This window comes from Ctenopharyngodon idella, chromosome 9 (assembly GCF_019924925.1).
Source record: "Ctenopharyngodon idella isolate HZGC_01 chromosome 9, HZGC01, whole genome shotgun sequence".
NCBI classification, from domain to species: Eukaryota; Metazoa; Chordata; class Actinopteri; order Cypriniformes; family Xenocyprididae; genus Ctenopharyngodon; species Ctenopharyngodon idella.
In genome coordinates, this window is record NC_067228.1 from 22,743,717 (window position 1) to 22,763,851 (window position 20,135).

Consider the following 20,135-nt stretch of genomic DNA (forward strand, 5'->3'; position numbering starts at 1 on the left):
AATGATTTTACCCCCTCATTTCTGAGAAATATAATGTTGCAATTCAGTAGCGAAGCAATAGCAATGTTGAAAGTTTCTGTGTGTGCAACTCGATCTCCGTGCGTGTGTGTGCGTGCGCTTCAATGAAAGCAGCACATTAATATAGAATGGTAATTAAACTTACTAGAACCATGTGTTTATTAAACGGGTTTAGTGCAGTTTTAAAAACAATATTTGCATATGTATTGTATATATCTCTCAGTGCTTTTTTTGTCTATACGATGGATGTCAATGGGCACCAATGTAGTTTATTACCAACATTCTTCAAAATATCTTCTTTCGTGTTTCTGCAGTAGAAAGAATGTCACAAGTTTGGAACGACATGAGGGCGAATAAATGATGTCACAGAATTTTCATTTTTGGATAAACTGTCCATTTAAAGCAACACTATGTAGATTTTTTACCTTAAAATAATGTCTATAAAATTATTTCAGTGGTAGAACAACTCTTAACTGGACAAATTCTACTGCCGCTGCTACAACCACACTCTGCAAGTTTCGTGTTCGGGTTGGTACACACAGCCTCCTTGCCCATCCCCTGCCAGCGGAAGAGTGCGATCTGCTTTACGGCATACGTCACATATTTTACTCGTAGCCTGGGTGGAGTTAGCCTACAGCTAACTATAGGACGAAACAATCTAATATGCAAGTCTCAAAACCAACGCCATGGCAGAGCCAGAAAAGAAACCAAAGAGGGTTTTGTCGGAGGAAGCGAAGAAAAAAAAAAAAGAGAGAGAGTGATCAGACACGAGCCTGAACAAGAATCAATATCGGACAGGCTTACACTCGGTGGCGCGATCCGAAAGAGGCAACGAGTTGCAAAATGGATGGAGACCTTGCATTACTGCTACTGGATTTGTAAGTCTTACATGTACATTTTTTCTTACTGTCCTGTACTTTTGAGATTAGTCAACAAATTCACGTGTATTGCGCTGCCCACGGGAAAGCTTATACAGCGACAGTATTTACAACGTCGGTAACAGACAATTGCGCTTATCAACCACATGGGGGAACCAAATGTTCCATGGTGTTGCTTTAACGATCTATTTACAATAATATACCTTTGCCTGTATAATGTCATTTTTGTAAATATAAATTTTAAGTAGAATATAAAAAAGGCATTAAAGACGATTGGAGACAAAATGACAAAAGACCCTAAGAGACTTCAGACTTAACTCATACTCCAGTTTAAAGTCCTCAAGCTTGACTCGGACTTCAGATGAAAGACCCATGAACATCTCCGGAAAGCTTTCAGATGTCAGATCAGATGTCTGAGATAAGCATTCAAAATACTGTGTCATCTTGGAAAAGGTTATGTTCCTTCAATAAGAGAGGAATAGACTTGGACAATCACATAAAAGAGAGTGACACATTGAACCGGAGTGGTCTTACAGCCACTTTTAAAGGAAGTGACAAACAAATGTCTTACTATCATGTAAACAAGACGTGAAAGACGGCAGCAAATATTGCATTTATTTCTAAATACGCTTTCAGTAAGTTTGAAAGACACAAACCACTCACCATGGTCATTTTCAAAGCACTGAAACTCAGTGCCAACTGAAGTAATTTCGTATCCTAGCAACATGTCTGTTAGTGAACAATATCGCCGAGACAGTTAGCGCCATTTGCACCATCAAAAGAGAGAGACTTTAACGAAGGCACAGATGGGTCAAATAAACGTAAATGTCTTTTTAGATTTGAGTTTCAACAAATTCACTTCTTCAGTCTGTCTTCAAGGCCACCACACAAGTCCACATGCTATTTTTTCCTCAGGAGACTGAGTCAACAGCATGACCCAATATATTCTGAATGAATCACTTTAATGAACTTGGCAGCTAAGCCACAAGTCAGTACAGGGGAATTTGAGAGGAATGCGTTGTCAAGGTTTGTGGCTACTATTTTGGTTCCTTATCATGTTCATCTAAAAAGCTCAATGGCTTAGGCATGAAGTCGTAAGAACTGCCATCAAATAAGGACACATTGACACAGCAGCAGAATATGGTGATCAGTCCTGTATTTGAGTCCTTAATACGGTTACTTTCACACACAGTTCAGTTATTTATGGGAATGACAACCACATTCTATAAACAATCTCACACCCCTAAATTTTCAGGACTAAAAACACATGTGCTGTGTGAACAGAACCGGACTGGACAACTATTGTCTTTTACGTCATACAGTGCGAGAGAGCCGCTCTGCACTGCATAAACATGTGGCTACCGTGTTTTGTTGGTTTTCATGTTTTGTTTCTTACAGTGAAAGAGCTATGAGCTGCGTGTCATCTGAAGGTTTTAGATCCAGTCACTGTTCTCCGCCTCCTGTCAGTTTTGTGTTCTACTCACGACTCAACTGCTTCGCTCTCCACGCAGACATTAAAGCTGCTGTCGGTTAATAAAGAAGTTGACAGATGAACTTGATTGGACTCTTGTCGTGTCAAAAAGTGATAAGACTTTTCAGTTTTATGGAAGTCACCATCTTTGATATTACTTTGGTCACTCTCGCTATGGTTACTGGTAAGAGAATATGGGCTTGACTCCAGCTTTTGTTTACTCAAGGATATTCTTTAGTGATCACCTGAATGTCTGTGTGCGGAAATGCTGTGGCATTCTTCATTATACAGCCAGACCACAAGGTTTAAAATAAAAAAAAATAATAAAATGTATTAATATTATTAACATATAGATAATTAATAAATTATTTATGATTATATTAATAGTAATAATAATAATAATAATAATAATAAGTTCCTGTTATTTTTATAGATAAACAGTCAAACCAAAATGTATTCAGACACCTTGAATATTTCATTCATTATTAGTTTATTCACTATAGTTTAAAAAAATGGTAATAAAATATGACAAGATCTCAGAGTTAAACTGTGGCAGAAAACATTGATCTTAATTATGTCAGATAACACTTAAGCAAAACATGGTCAGGTCAAAGTGTCTGAATATTTTTTGGTCCCAAATTTTATAAATTTTACTGGTAGTCCACTGTATGAAGAATTTTTGGGTATAATATGTCACAGTTTACTTTATTTTGATATCCTCATTTACATAAATGAACTATAGTGTCCTGCACCCACTAGTAAAAACATTTAAAAAATTATATCTAGTGTCTGAATAATTTTTGGTTTGACTAGTTAGTGTAGCTGGAAATTTAACAAAAACTGGGTTATATATATTATATAACCATGTAGTATTTTTATAGTTTTGTATTTTATTCATAAATGACCCTAGCATTAAAAAAATATATTACACTAGACTGTTCAAAAGTTTGGGGTCGTATGAGAAAAAAGTTTCACACTGCTCTTATGTTTAAGTCTGCATTTATTATTTAAAAACACAGTAAAAATAGTAATATTGTATTAAATATTTAAAATAACTGTCTTCCATTTTAATATATTTTAAATTGTAATTTACACCTGTGATTTCAAAGCTGAATTTTCAGCATCATTATTCCAGTCTTCAGTGTCACATGATCCTTCAGAAATCATTCTGATATGCTGATTTGCTGCTCAAGAAACATTTCTTATTATTATCAATGTTGAAAACAGTATTTTTCTGGAAACCATGATACATTTTTTAGGATTCTTTAATAATTAGAAAGTTAAAAAAACAGCATTTGTTCAAAATAGAAATATTTCTGTAACATTAAACATGACTTTACTGTCACTTTTGATCAATTTAATGCATCTTTATATGTATTAAAACCTTACTGAACGACAGTACACGTAACATGGGTTAAAAACAAGACTCAAAACAGTAAAGCTAACATACGGATAATTATTAATCAAAATTCTGTTTGGATGAGTCATATTTGAAGCTGTTGAAAAATATCCAATATACGCACCTGTGTCAACACACCACAAGAATTCTATATTAATGAAACAAGTTTGTGATGTTGCTCATCATAAACTAAAATCGTTTCCTGCTGTTGCAAACACCCCTTAGTAACAAGTTATTCCTCATTTTGACTTGTTTGGGACACATCTCTTATTGCTGTTGCAGTACATGTTTCCAAATGCAAATAAAGCAGTTCTTCCCACTGACAAATGCACAAATATAGCTACCTACAAATGTTATATAACACAGTCTTTATCATGGCTTGATATACCACCAGCATATGTCCCATCCCTACTTACAGTAGAGGGAGAGTGACGTCTAGCATGTTTGGAAAAGACACAGGCACTTTACCTTAAACACACGGGTTTGTTCTGTTCAAAAGCAGCATATCAACCTTTAGAAATCACCCAATCACACGTATATTGTGGCACACAAAATTGTGGCCCTATGATTTCTGTGATGTGATAAATGCAGATGGATTCACTGAATCCACTCCAGTTATTAAAATGGAATTTACTGTATATCATGGAACGTCACAGTATTTGGCAAAATTTAGATGAACAAATCAAAAAAAAAAATTTCAAAGTTATAAATAAAGCAAAGTTTAGTTAATTACTTTTACAAGAAAATACTTTTTCAGCCTTTCTACTTCAAAATTCACATTTAATTCAAGGTTACTTGCTGTTTTTTCATAATTGTGAAATTTACTAGTAATTTCACAGTGAAAACACTCAACATGAACTTCATCTCCAGAGCTGCTAAGAGTTCACAGAGCATTTCAACATTTCATTTGATAAAACTCAGATTTGATAAAAAATCAGATACACACAGAAACTCAAAGGTCTTCAATACAACCTGCCAAAATAAAAGTTTGGTTTAACTTAAAGAAATGCTTACAAAAAGATTAATACTATTGTACAGCAGAATGTACAGCTTCTTAAAGCATAATAATACTAATAATAATAATACAAGTATATTAAAACATTATTTTTAAGGAATATTTAAGGAATATTACAAATTTACAAATTTTTCATCCATGTTTTAATTTAAACTGTAAACCTCCATTGTGCAGCACTTTGTTTGCCAAAAAAAATAAAAAAAATAAAAGGAATTGTTAAATTTGTTTCATATTAAAAGATTAAGTAAATTGTTAAAGTTTTCTGCATTCATTTGATTACAACCATTTTTTATAATAAATCATAAAAATCCAGGAGCAGACAAATCCAGAAAAATGTAAACAGGCAACATTTCTGGAGAAGAAAAAAAAAAACATTTTATAGGGCACTATTATTGCTAATACATTTAATTTATTGGAATTTTTTTAATTAATAAATATTTAATTAAACCATTAAAATTAAAAAAATAAACCGGATTATTTAGGGTCTCACGCAGTGCTGAGTAGATTACTTACAAATTGTAATCGGTTACTGATTCCAAATCACATGACAAAAATTGTAGTTAGTAACGTAATCCATTACATCACACATTTAAGGTAATATAATCCGACTACTTTTTGGTTACTTTTAGGTTACTTTTGATCAAACTCATTTATCACATTGATTTGAATAGGATAATCTTGTACCATATTGATATAAAAATACAAAGAGAAAGAAAATATATTCCATTCTTTGTTATTAACAACATATATATTACATTATGTTATGGTTTCCAGAACTGGGTTTGTGAGTTTAATGAAAAACTTATGTAATTAAATCATAAAAAATTTAATAAATCATACATTTTATCATTATTATTATTTACTATTCATTTTATTATTGACCTACTCATTACCTTCAAATCTCAGGGGGTACTTCAAGTAAATATAATAGGTCAAAGATGAAATTACATGAATAGGTCACAGATGAAATCTGTGTGTGTAATTCCACAAACCTGGAAGATCTTCTGAACGTATATAAGTAGGCTTTTTAGAAAGGAAAATTTTAAAGTAGTAGGGAGAATCAATGAATTCTGAATAATTTACTGCCATTGTTAGAACAACGTAATCATGAAATCAATCAAAAAAAAAAAATAGCTGTGGAGTGATAACAAGTATTTTAAAAGGAATATAATCCTAATTACAAGTACTTAATTTTTAGAAACTGATTGCGTAATCCAGATTACATGTAATCGGTTACTACCCAGCACTGGTCTCACAGCAGCGTCAGTAAAAGCTGGTTGGGATGATGAGCCTGTTTAAAGAAGATTTATGATGAGCCTGTTTAAATCTTCTACCAATGATCGCAAACCGCCTCTCACTTGCATGATGATTTCAAGGGGTTCTTTCTCTGTGCCTGGCCTGCAGAGTCTGTGTCAAACAGGCTAAATATTTATCGGGGAGCGTTTCATTCAATGTACTCATTGACCGGTTCCCACAATGAAGGCTGAGGCAGAGGCGTTTCACTTAGCAAGAGGGTGACAAAGACACACTGTCCAAAAATTGTGTAACTGAAAGACGTGGCTGACATTGTTTCGCCCGTTGTCAAACTGCATCCACAACAGAATATCTACGGACATAGAGGCCTTCTGTACACTTGACTGAGCTTCTTGGCTTACTAAATGTCTTTATGTATGCCATAAGCACATACTGTAGCAGGTAGACTCTTCGTCACCTCTGAAACACTGCCCTCTGCCAGCGACTCTCAGAGCCAATGCAGACATGCTAAACAAGAGCCCCGTGGACAACAATATGACTCAATGAAATTTTAACATCAACAGCAGTCTTATTAAATATCACCGTTCATTTTTAGCGAACAAATTGTTGACATCAATTGACTGGTACCAAATGTGAGGTTGTGTGATGACGCCTGACATTTGATGATGCATTTTGTTGCCATATTTCTAACAATAAACTGCTGATCTGCATGCAAAGAGCAGACTTCTGCTTCATTATTACAGCTGCATTTTATATCTTTACAAATTATACCTGCTGTAACAGAAGGGCCTTTATTTATGCGATGGAAAAAGTTTCATCAATTTTTAATCAAACTGTTTTTTGTAATTAGAATATTTGGGGTCAGTAAGAATTTTTTTTTAAAGAAATTATTCATTTTATTCAGCATTGAAACATTAAATTGATCAAGAGTGACAATAAAGACATTTATGTTACAAAAGATTTCTATTTCAAACAGAAATCTTTCAATTCAAAGAATACTGGATCATTGTTTCCACAAAAATATTAAGCAGCACAACTATTTTCAGCATTGTTCATAATAAGAGTATTTCTTAAGCAGCAAATCAGCATATTAGAGTGATTTCTGAAGGATCATGTGACACTGAAGACTGGGAGTAATGATGCTGAAAATTCAGCTTTACCATCACAGGATTAAATTACATTTTAAAAAAGAGAAAACAGCTAGAAAACAATAGAGAATGGTCACAATATTATTGTTTTACTGTATTTTGATCAAATAAATACATTGAGTATAAGAGACCTGTCTCAAAAACATTACCAACCCCAAACCTTTGAACAGTAGCATATAACCTTTACATTATATTACTTTTACATTATAAGGGGGTACAACTGAGATGAATGGAAATGCAAACAGATTTCTCAATTATCTACCAAAGGCGGGTTGTAATACCTTTGGACAAATGTTTCTCTAACAGCAGCGTATTTACATTATGTATAAAAAATCCATTTGAACAAAAATTCCAGGACCATCATTGGTCCATTAAATAAAGCACATTTCACAGACACGCTGAATTAATCATTCAAATTCCATCAGAACTCATTAATAATGTTGTCAAGGCCTGTGGATGGCTGTGATCACTCTAGTCCACATAGGAAGAGCTGCCACTTCATTCATAACAAATCACACATAGCAAAACAATACTCATAGTTGTGCCCAGAGAGCTGGTGGGTGCTGATTCGCTCAGAGGTTTCTGAGGACATGTTGTTGATGCAGTCTCAATCATACATATGGAGAGATAAAATGTAAATGGCCGATGCACGAGTGGGATTCATGAATAAAAATCTTACTGACAAAGTTTCACAGATGCGTAGGGGAAGATCCCACAAACACCAGAGACATTGTGCTCTAAATGCCAAACGCAGAGATGCAGACGGACCATGAGGGACAGACAGTGAGAGTTTAATTATTAGCAGGTTTTAAAAGGATGAAACGCATCATGAAATTTAACAAATGACAATACAAAAGCCACAATCTTTCTGAAAAATAGAATTAATTTATTACAGCTTTACACTGGCAAGAAAAATCACAAATAACATCCACGTAATATTCCAAGTGTTTCTCCTAGACCGCAATGAGATTAAATGGAGAGCAAATGGAGACATTATGTGTAAGTATATAAACTTATACTTACACTTTAATCTTACATCTCTTTTGGTAATCTCAAGCAAGTCTTAATGTCACAAACTGTGCTCAGATTTGCCAGCTGTTCTCTCTATAATAATTTTGGATCAATGGAGTGTCTACATAAATGAAAAGAAAGTATAAAAAAAATCTAGTTAAGCATGTGCAAAGTTAATCAGAAAAAAAAAAACCTTCATACCATTTTCAACAAAAGTGTAAATTTAATGACTAAAAATGTGGTGGAACTGTAATTTTTTTCTTTGAATACCTTCAATACAAAAACCTTTTACTTTATTTTTTAACACATTTTCAACTGTTTTTCAAATATTAACAAGCAGTGAAGCAGTTTAGTTTTTTTTTTTTTTTTTTTTAATAAATAATAAAAGATTATGTCAAACTACTTAATGTTTTCTTTTCAAGAATTTTGTTCATTTAAAGGAATAGTTCACCCAAAAATGAAAATTATCCCATGATTTACTCGAAAAGTTCATTTCGAGCCCTGGATTTATTTAAAAATATCCTTGCTCTTCCAAGCTTTATAATGGTTGTGAATGGGTGGCCACATTTTGAAGCAAAAAAAAATAAAAAAATAAAAAAAAAATGCATCCATCCATAAAGTAATCCATACAGCTCCAGGGGGTTAATAAAGGCCTTTTTAAGTGAATATTTAAAACTTTATAAATTCAAATAACTAGCTTCCGGTGGACGAAAACCCCTTCTTCATTATCAGGACAGTTGTATCACCCTGACTTTTGAGTTTATGCAAAAAAAAAAAAAAAAAAAAGTCTAAATGAACTTAATTCAGAAATTAAAAAAACATTACAGAAGACAAATTAACAGATGTGGACAAAAATGAGTCCCATTTAACCTTTTATTTGCATTGTACATATATGCATTTGGTGTTTTTATCCAAAGCAACTTACATTGCATTCATGGCACACATTTTATCACTTCATGCATTCCCTGGGAATCAAACCCATGACTTGGCATTGAAATTCTATATTCTTATATTCTTATTTGTCTGTTTTGATTCCTCCTAAGGCGTTTTAGCAGAAACTTCTCAGACAAAGTCGATATTTAAATAAAACATAACTGAACCACCTCTGAGCAAAAAAAATTTCCTTTGGGACAAAAAAAAAAAAAAAAAAAAAAAAAAAAAAAATACATGCACTTGTACAAAATGCAATGTATAATACAAGATCCTTTTCATCCGTCTTTGACCTCTCAAGAAAAAAAATAAATACTCCTATTCGGTTGCCATAGTAACCATAGGATTATTCTCACTGTTGGGTATAGACTCGGTTCTGCCAGAACAGTTGGAGCACTGATAATATTTGCAAACACCGCTGGGCAAGGAAAAGCTCCCTTTAAGGGTATGGCGCACCCTCTTCTGAATGCTGTAAGATGAGGCAGCGTGCCCTTGATGCGGCTGCAATGAAATATTTACAGCCCCCTCTATATTACACATATTTCTTGTGACAGTTGCACAGAAGGACAAGATAAATGCCATCGAGTTCAACAGACTGGCATCTTCAGAGGACAACAAATGAAGCTTCGTAGTAACACAACCATGAATGGTTAGGAGAAGAAGAGGTTGTATTGGACAGGTGCTACTGACCAAGCCTGACACCATCTCACCAGCGCTGGGGGCGAACAACTGCTCCAACACACACACTCACACAGCGTTCAGTCAGAGTGAGCCAGTCAGGGCAGAAGTGCAAGACGTGGCACCTGCTGTGTTCTCAGCTGCCCGTTTCCCCCGCCTGCCATGCCACCCAAGAGCATGACAAACCCCAAAGCAGTGCCACCACCACGCCATGTATGAACGCTCACGCTGCGGCCGCTCAGCAGCACCCTGCTCAGCTGAGATATCCCACAGTCCTCTTCTGCAAAGGTAGGCTTCCCTCAAGCCGAGGCTACTGTGGATGTGCATCTAATGGAGAAATATTTGTGGATATAAAACAAGATATGAGCACACTTTAATCTGAACTTACTAGTTCTAAAGCACTTTATCCTAGATTTTTTGTATATAATGTAACAGAAACAGTATTAGTTTATGTATGCTTGACATCAACAGACAACCTTATGATCATTTTATATTTGTACTGGTAATTGTTACAGAGCTGAACGATTCTGGATAATTTTTTTTTTTTTTTTCCTTTTTCTTTTTTTTTTTTTTTTTTCCCAAACAGAGATCACGATTCTGAACAAACAACTAAACAAAAGGTTCTGTCAAAATGTTAATTGACCCTTCATCAGGAATTTGATTGACAGGCAATCTAACCAATCATAACGCCAAATCCGCCGTTTTGTTCGACAAAGCAGTCAGGGGAGTTAGTGGATTAACGTCGGTAGACTTAAACCTGAAAAATGGTGTGTATTGACGTCTTTCCGCAGTTGAAGCAACATTACTTCTGATGTTCATTCATGTTTATTTGATACTATAATTTAACTAGGACGAGATGATTGGTTCATGAGCCGCTTGAGCTACAGCGATCTGTCACGACACATTAAAGAGCCACAAAATGGTATTTATTGTTAAAATTTCTTTAAAAATTACAAAATTTGAAATTTGAGACAGTCATATCAAAAGTAACCTGCTCTGTCTTGTCTGTCGACGCGTTGTCAGTGTCCTCTTTGCTCCATGATGTTTTTTTCACTGCATGAGAACATGATGTGTGGCGTGATAGCGGCATGGCTTGTTGGACATAGCAACAGTAACTAAAGGGGGCTGGTCTTTGCGAACAGTCAATTGCTGCAGTCTATTTAAAATGTTTAATTCATCTGAAATATTAAAAAAAAAAAAAAAAAAAAAAAAAAAAAAAAACGCGGTTTGAATTAATGATTCAATGACTCACTCTCATTAGTACTTCACTTGTTTCATTACTGGAAAATTAAATTTAATGACAAATGCATTTTTAACAGTCACTTGTCGCCACCTGGTGGCGTAAAGATGTAATTTATATAACCGTTATTTGAAGCACCAAATTACTTTCGAAATGTGATTCGCTCTATTTTGATCGCTACTGTAGAAGACAACAGTGTTATCCGAACTTATCCTAAACTTTTATCCTAGTACTTCTGTGATAAGAATATTTGTAACACTGAAATAACGATACTGTGTGGTTGAAAAGTCTGTTTGGGAAGCTGTTTCATACCTACACATGATAACTGCTTTCTCGTTCCCGTGTGATTTTGTCATCGGTTTAACAGACAGCGAATTTGTCATTTAGGAATGAGACCGTGTGGGTGTTTGAATCGAGATCTCGATCTTTTAACGATTAATCGTGCAGCTCCTATTACATGTTTATCAGAAAAGAATAGGGAAACATCTAATCCACAATTCTGTTTGAATTTCCATTTGTTTTTTGAGTGTGAATACAGGATAAAGAAGCAGATATAGTGACATCTTTTTTCATTGTGATGTACATCCGAGTGAAATGTCGGACAGGGACTTGGTTCCATCCATCAGATGTTGATCGGATGAAGGCAGATCTGCCTAAAAGCTTACAGTCGATTGTAAGAAAGGGGCTGATTTAAGAGGACTAAATGATTGGGGAAGTCCAGCATACATCACCAGAGAGTAGTCTGTCATTTCACCGAAAAATTGAGTTATGATATTTTGATTTTGATTAAACATTACAAGGTCATTTTTTAAAAAATGAAACGCATGCATGGATGAATCGTTCACAATAAGATCAATAATGTGCATTTAGAAAATAGACTTTAAACCTTAATTCAAACAAATTTATCACAGGAAATGATTGTAATGTTTTTAAACCGTGTCCATTCACATTAAGCCTTTTCATGCTAACCCCATCAGACTGAAGCCGTTTTCCCCTCATCGCAGAGAAACATACAGACAGACCAAGATTAATCTGAAGATTAAGTGTACGTACAGGGACAGAGTCAGAGTACAGTTTGAGATTATAGCCCCACACCTTTCATGTGCTTCCCGTCACCATATGGACAATTAAACACAATAGTCTGTAAAGGTATACATACAAATGACAACAAACAAGCCAGCTAGCAAAAGAGCTACAAACCACTAACTTTCAGCCACTCAAAGGGCAAAATCCACTCCACTGAATAAAACACAACATGACTAAAACACATTACACCTGTTTACAGGTTTAACAACAACACAGACCCTCTCTCTTTAATAATACTCAACAAATGAGAAACATTATCATTAGCCCGCTAGTCTACAAACAAACACTTGATAAGAGCCAGTGAAGAGAGCAGCCAAAGCTGCTTCAGAGGAGATTACAGCATAAAAGCTTCTACGACAATCATTCTCACATTCTTTATGATAAAATCCCTTTTCTTCCCTCTGCCCCCTTTATAGCGATAAAGGGATTAACAAATGAGGAATTATGCGTTACAGTATTTTAATCTCAAGGGAGGTGAGGTTACAGAGGGCATAGAAGAAAACTAAGTACAGTAACATTTCAATAACAAACAATGAACGGTAAAATAGATTTGCTGATCTCCATGAAAGGAGCAACACAACACAACATCCACAATAGGGAAGCTTCTTTTAAGGGAGCAACACCTGTGCATAAAGTTTCTGTAATATCTTTTTTAGGTTTAATAGATTTAGAATATCAAAATTAATAATTTCTAACTGCTTTCGTAAGGTAAGATACTGTACTGACAAACCAAGATGGTGATTTTGAAGTGTCTATTGTAAACCTCTGCAAATTGAGGCTCACATTGGACAAATACGGGGTTCAAAAAGAACAAATCACTTGATATTCTATTTGTGCATGATCTTACAGACGCATTTTGAATGTGTGAAAGAAGAGTTTGACATGATGCGTTTATGAAAACAAATTACGTCAGGACTGATGCTTTAAACCTAAAAATACCTAAACTCATAACAAAACTGAAATGACTATGATTTTTTTTTAGCATCACATTCGTTGAATACTATTCTCAGAAAAGAAACACTCAAGCGTTCATCAAACTTTGACAAGAATCTTGAGTCGTTTTAACGATCTTTTATGATTTTGCACAAACACTCCAGGATGTATTACAGGTCATTTGTTTGCCATCTAAAGTGACAATAAATAAAGCTGTGATGGGGGAGGGGGAAGGTATTACTGAATCAACATCATCTCTGAGATCCTAATGCCCTGGGCTTTGTGACTAGTTCTCTATTGAGAGTTCAACTTCATAACCTACTTTTCTAGTTTCCACTTTACAGTTCTGTTCTTAGCCTTCATCTCAATCTATTCAACTCATGAGCTAATAGAGAAAAAAATCATTTGAACTGGGTGGATCATTTTTAGCCATCCAGATATAGCCATTAAATGTACAGTCTATCCTTTTACAGACACCCTGAGATAAATGTGAGATAACTACATATTTAAACTGAAAAAGGTAAGCAAGGTTATTGTCAATTAAAGCATGGGGGGTAACTAGTTACAAATTGCCTTTCAAGCCAGTAAAATCATGTTCAACAGAGTAAAAAGGAACTATAATTGTGGAAAACTCACAGAGCATTGCTATAATACAGTAACAATTTCTCTCAATTTAAAACAAAAAAATAATTACAAAATAAACTGCATTATTATTCTGAATTTAACCAGATTTTCTGTAATCAATTTGTGTCTGTTCAATACACTAGAATTTAAATATGAATGTTTGTACTGCAAGCTTCAAAATCATATTTTTTATTGTTTGGATTTGGTTAAATAACAACTATTTTATCAGATCAATAACACAATGAATTATTCCGAACAAACTAGATAATTAAAATATCAGACTACCACATATAAGCACAGCAACAGGATATGACAAATGAAAATAGGAAATATGTCTAAACCTTCCCTGGTGGTTAAAAAAACCAGATTGTTTAATACATTCACAAATACAGACACTCCAATAACAAGGACATAAATTAAAGATTTCTGGTTAATTACTGTTGTCTAGCACACACTTCTCAACTAATTGCACAGCCATAAAACAACCTATTAATTCATATTTAAACTGTGAGCACATTAATGTTACTTTAAATATTTTGGTTATTTAGACAACATTTCGGATCATTTTAAAACATTATCAATGAACTATAAAATGTGTCATTTAAAACTAATTCAAATGACATACAAATACAATATTTTAGTAGCCCCGGAGACACATTTGAAACTTTTTACAGCATTATATGTTATCTGTTGCATATCCATGCAGCTCTGCTCTGCCCTATATCTTGCTTGCACTCCCTTACCACAAACACACAGGACTCCATAATAAAACATCACAGGGAAACAGGGAGAATCCTGAAAGGAGCACAGGCTGCTCAGCAAAGCACTGCTTATTGTAAGCCACAAATTTAACAATCCAAAAGTAACATACATCAATGGAAAGCACAGCTGCTATTCAAAAGATTTTGTAAACCAATAAAACCACTGCAATAGATCTTTCACAAAATACACAGAAAAAAATTACTAGGACATTTCTGCTCTAAATAGATATCCAAAACCAATTCACAAAAATATCATTTTAAATAATTCTCTTACAAATTCTTATTTTAAAATTTATTCTTATTCTGATTACTCAAATTAGACTACTGTACAAACTGTGAAAATAAACTGATAATATATTACCTATGTCCTATCTTATTAGATTGAGTTATTAAAATTGTATGTAACATTTAGAAATACCTTTAAGACAGATGACTGTTCAGGTAAAAGGTAAAAGTTAAAATGCTAGTCTGACTTGTTTTACAGCTTGTTACAGCTTATTGGTGAAAATATAAAAAAGCAATGGGCCACTGAAAACAATGGATCACTGCTATATAATCAAACTATAGTTAATAACTTACAGATCAATATGGCAATATGGCAAAAACAATACTCATTTAAAATGTAATATGTCTATTTTGGCTATATCTATTTTGCCATATGCTATATGTGACAATATTTTAACATTGCTGTACATGCTATAATAAATTGCATATACATGTAATATTATTTATTTAAAAAAAAAAACAGACATAATATAACTACTTAAAATAATTCACAAAGAATTCAACTCTGTAAAAAGCATGTTTACTTTTAATTATTTCTTTAAATTATAAAGTCTGTTCAGCAAATGCAATATACCATAATAAACAAATCCAATTAAAATATTCATTTATTTAGGTTCATTTAGACTCTTTAATTTAGTATTATCAATTTAATCTCTTCTAAGAGAAGCCAGTTTAGGAAATTATCTATAAATATTTTTGTAAAGTCTTCAAGAAAAAAAGCATCCCAATGTAAAACAATTGCCAAGCAATAAAACCAGAATCATTTTTAAGCCAACAATTCTGTAAACAAGCAAGTCAGGGCATGACAAATCTGAATAATAATAACATTAATGTAAAATATTGACTCATGTACTACTAAATGCCACTTTCTTTAGGCCTAATCCTGTGAAAAATACCAGTGATAAGAAAACATTCAGTCATAATGCATTCACTTTTAACAGGTAGGCTATCAGTAAGGTATTTAACCAGAGTATGGATATATAAATTAAAACTACTGTTAATAAGCACAATTTTAACTGCATTAAACACATAAAACACTTGAGATATCGATATCACCTCAAATTACATTGTGTTCAGGTTAATACAATTAATCACAACAGCAACAACAAACCTCTGTGCAGCTCCACAGAATAACTACGTCACGTGCATACTGCATATTAGCATTACTCAGTAAATACGAACTAAAATGCACTGTAAAATGAACACTGGCGTAAATAATAACTAAAATACCTATAACCACTGGGCATGGGAGACTAAAGAACCATACCTAACACATAAAACGCATAAGCACCTTGTGTGTGAGGATTATATCCCGACATAAATGCGTCCAGATATCGCTCATGTGTAATTTGAGCCCCTCCAGTTCGCTTCAGATTACGCCTCTGATTCTAGAAGCACTCTAGAACTGCGTGAAACGTTCTAGAACGAGCAGCACACACACTTTCTGCTCGTGCATGCTGCTTTCAGTCATGTTAGGTTGAGTCTAGCAGCAGCATGGCCGACTCTTCCAAATCAAAGACTGGCCATCTTGACTGCGCACTTTATGCAACACGCTCCCCGAGTTACATGCGACCCTCTGAGGCGCCAGAGACCAGTATGATTGTGGTTTACGAAATAACAGCAATAATTATTTTTCGATTTAAGCGTTGTGTGTGACTACTTGTCTGACGGGAAGACGTCGTAGCAAGCGTACATTTGATGTAAACTAAAAGTCTGTACATGTTATTTTACACAAGCCCTTAAATTTCAAGTTTGTGGGCTGTTCTCTAGCCATTTCTATGCCGCCCTCCCGTGGAACACACACGCAGGGCCTATAGGGGAAATCACGTGGGCCACGGAAGGGCCTAAACACGCGCCATGAGGTCATGCACAATGATCTTGTTCTTGTACAATTCAAGCATAAGAAAAAAGGGCGTAATTTCTGATTTCAGTTATGTGTTTGTTTAAACTTCATTCCTATGTTTGCATTCACAGCCTGGATCTAATGCACATAAAACACGGCGTGTTTTAAGCGTTTTGTGAGGGGGAAAATAGCACAATTTGTGCTAGATAATGCAAGGAAACACCCAATATCAATATTCTTTTTTTTATGCTTGAGACATACATTCAGAGAGCAATTTACAGTTTATAACTTTAAGACAGCGTAATTTGAGCCAAGTGTGCTTAAAATTAAATTCAAGAGCTCGTTAACCCTGACAAGAAATGTATTAATTAAGATAATAATATGAACAAGCAAGAAAAAATTAGTAGTAAATAAAGGTTAAGCTTGATGAGGAAATATACAAAAAGCTAAATCTAAAAATTAAATTTCAATTTCGCCCTACACATCACAGCTTCATAAAGACAAAACACTGCACCACCAGCGTCCAAATGCAGCAGGCTTTATGCTTTTTTGCATTGCAAAAGAATATAAATAAAGTCAAATTATTACCTTAGTTTTTTAGGAACAGAGTAGTCGACCTCGATGACTTTCCCATGTAATTCAACTTTCCCTACGAGCAGGAAACAGAACAAATGATCACAATTACAATCCTCCAGTGCATTATCGACAGCTGATATATTTCAGCGTTTTTATTATATTTGTAAAACAACCGTGCGTGAAACGTAAATACGTGGGATACAATAGCACGTGCAAGTTCGTGCTTATAAATGCACGTCGGCAACGTAGTGAGTTTTATCATGTCTACATGTAAGGTGTAATATCTTAACCACATGTCCTATTATGCCTGATTATATTATGCGAAATGCTTGATGAGCTGATACGATATGAAGAATGGGCAGCCATGCTTTCCACTCCCACTAACCACATACGAGCAATGAGGAGAGTTTGAAGAATGGGAGGTCAAAGGATAAGACACTTCTGCCTAAATTTGTCCCGTTTCTTCAAGTAGGTTACTTTTATGTTGCATTCACGAAGACTCGCGAGCGTGCGAGGAGAATATAGAGGTGTTGTGTATCTGTTAGTGGCCTGGCGCAGCACAGAAATTGGCATCTCACCTCCGTCCCCCCCAGCTACCTGTTTATTAGCACTTTCCTCCAGACCCCCATCACCCACCTTCAAGACACCTCGTAAAAACATACCTGGACACCATAGGAACATGCATGTGACGCCTTCTGCTCGCTCAGTTCGCTCGCTTCTTTTCAATAAAATCAAGACAAAAAATAACTGAAAAATAATTATGCCTGCCACCCGAGCATCAGACCCATCCGATACATTCCTATGGGCCGTTGGCTGAGAAATAACCCGCGTTCAGCACCCCGGCTTGGCGAAACGAGCGTGGATTTGGAGAATTCTATCATAAATCCAACTTGTATCGCGTATTGGAAGCGAGCGCGAGTGTGATTGAGCTCGCGGGCGTTCATTCGCGCACTGGTCCGCTCGCGTGAAGAACTGGAGCAGCGCGCGGCTGATGCGCGAGCGTTACTTTTTCTTTTCTCTTCGAAGAAAGTATTTTGCGTTGTCAGTCCCAGATAAATATAACCGTGACTTTCCGCGATGTGGAAAAACGCACTTACCGGATAGAGTCTCGATGGCTTTAATCGCCCAGTTCTGGTCGGGGAAATCCACGAAGGCATAGCCGGATTTGAGCAGGACCTGGTCGGTCACGGGAAGCTTCCTCTCGCTGAAGAGCTCCTTCAGGTCCTCCACGGTCACCGAAGGACTCAGATTCCCCACATAGAGTTTGTTCATGGTCTATACGAAAATCTATACGTCAAAATATATCGGCGTGCGCGCGCGTGCAATGGATTGCTCGAAGTAAGGAAAACAAGGAGAAAATAAAATAGAAAAAAATAAAATAAATGTGCTGAAAATCAGCCGTCACCCCCCAGATGCAGCCGGACCCCCCTGCTACATATACACAACTATGTTCCTGCTCAAACTCTTTTACTGGGATTGAAAAAAAAAGTGTCGTTGCGACGTTACTCTGTTGCCAACAAGCGCCGCCTCTAAATAAAACCGCTCTTAAAAATCACAAAATTACTTTTGAGGTGTTTATGGACTTAGATTGGTGTCTAGTGATCAATTTGCCAGCATAAATCTTTGGATAAGGCATATTGATGAGACTCAGTGAGCAACACAGGAGGGCTTAGTTCATTTAAATCCACTTACAGAAAGAGAATGTCTGTTTAAGTCAATATTTATTTATAAATTTGTAGTGACAAGTCATACAGCCCTTTAGCTTGTGTTAATAAACGGATGTACGTGTATTTGACTCATTCTCAGAGGCTGCTTTCATTTACAATCGTGATTGACAGCTTGATTGACATCTTTTAGGGTGTTGTGAATTGATGGGCGTTTTCCTCGGTCCCTTGACAGAATAACTCGTTTGTTTGTTTTATATTCCTTTACACTTCTCGAGTTTGATTCTAAATTTAATCTACGATTAATAATTAGGGCTGTAAAACCATAAGCACAGACTCCAAAGAGAATAGCAGCTGGAAAATGGGACTTTCTCTGGGAACGCCCACGTCAATGGAAAAGAAACAGGAATGTGAAGAAACCTTATGGAATTATGATTTAGGAGGAGCATGCACGTTATATATGAATATAATGCATTGATTCCACTTATGTAGACTGTGGTAAACGTTTATCAAAGATTATTCCAGTGTTTGACATTTAATATCTAATATGAGCTAAATCTTTTCATCATGCCATACCTGTGAATATATATATACACACACACACACATACACAGATAATCACTTAATATTCAACATCTAGATTTCTTCCATTGCAAATGAAATGAAATATATATTTTATATTGTGTATTTTTGCTGATTTCTGTACATTTATACATCAATGTTTCATACAGTACTCATCAGATTTTCAAATCACACCCTGCAACATTATATGTGTCCAAATGCAGCAGTGCCAGGTAGAAAATGTGTTAGAGCAGCTTTATGTTTACTAATACTGTAGCATAATCTATAACCAAATTGAGGCCATTAACTGAGTTTGTTGTGCTTAAAACACCTTGAATATGTTAGTGGCACTGATTCCAGATCTTCTGAAATCATTCAAATCCCTCCAACAGCCAGGTACAGTAAAGGAAGAGTCCCAGATTGGTCAGCTAATGCAGACACCCACAGTGTACAAATTAATGCCAAATCCCTGAGTATTTTAAACTACATTTAACACATGCTGGAGAAGTATTTCAGTTGATACTATTATTAACAATATGTTCTCTGAGGTAAAGAGACGTAAATTGGAACAGAGCTCTTTCAAGCACTGGTGTTCTATTCAATTCAATAAACCTATTATTTCTCTGCAGTTTAAGGCAAAGGCCTCAAGAGAATATTTGTATGCATTACATAAATATGCTATCCATAACTCTACCTCCCTTTTCTGATTCTCAACAACAGCTTGTAGCTATTCTCAAGAATTTAGATTCAGTCCTTTAGG

The 20,135-nt window shown here is 35.1% G+C and overlaps 1 protein-coding gene and 1 long non-coding RNA gene across 8 annotated transcripts in view; both read right to left on the reverse strand.

The window, feature by feature from the left end:
• The window catches only part of igf2bp2a (insulin-like growth factor 2 mRNA binding protein 2a), a 74,764-nt gene extending 56,088 nt beyond the window's left edge, over window positions 1-18,676 (reverse strand). For 2 of the 7 annotated variants that reach the window (XR_007931510.1, XM_051904630.1), the window contains exons 1-2: window positions 18,248-18,675; window positions 17,163-17,223 (exon numbers count right to left, since the gene is read on the reverse strand). Coding sequence is in view for 6 of the 7 variants with exons in the window: in XM_051904630.1 (XP_051760590.1) it covers window positions 17,163-17,223; window positions 18,248-18,422 (236 nt within the window). In the remaining variant the exon portion in view is untranslated. Of the gene's footprint in view, window positions 1-1,214; window positions 1,310-1,559; window positions 1,584-17,162; window positions 17,224-17,812; window positions 18,125-18,247 lie in introns of those variants that run through there. The other 5 variants (XM_051904631.1, XM_051904633.1, XM_051904632.1 and 2 more) reach the window with 5 other exon arrangements.
• Window positions 8,961-17,156, reverse strand: LOC127518258 (uncharacterized). The gene is made up of 2 exons (XR_007931511.1): window positions 16,023-17,156; window positions 8,961-10,129 (listed from the first exon to the last, which is right to left on the reverse strand). It is a non-coding gene; the product is annotated as an uncharacterized LOC127518258 (long non-coding RNA).
• Window positions 18,677-20,135: the final 1,459 nt, after the last annotated feature.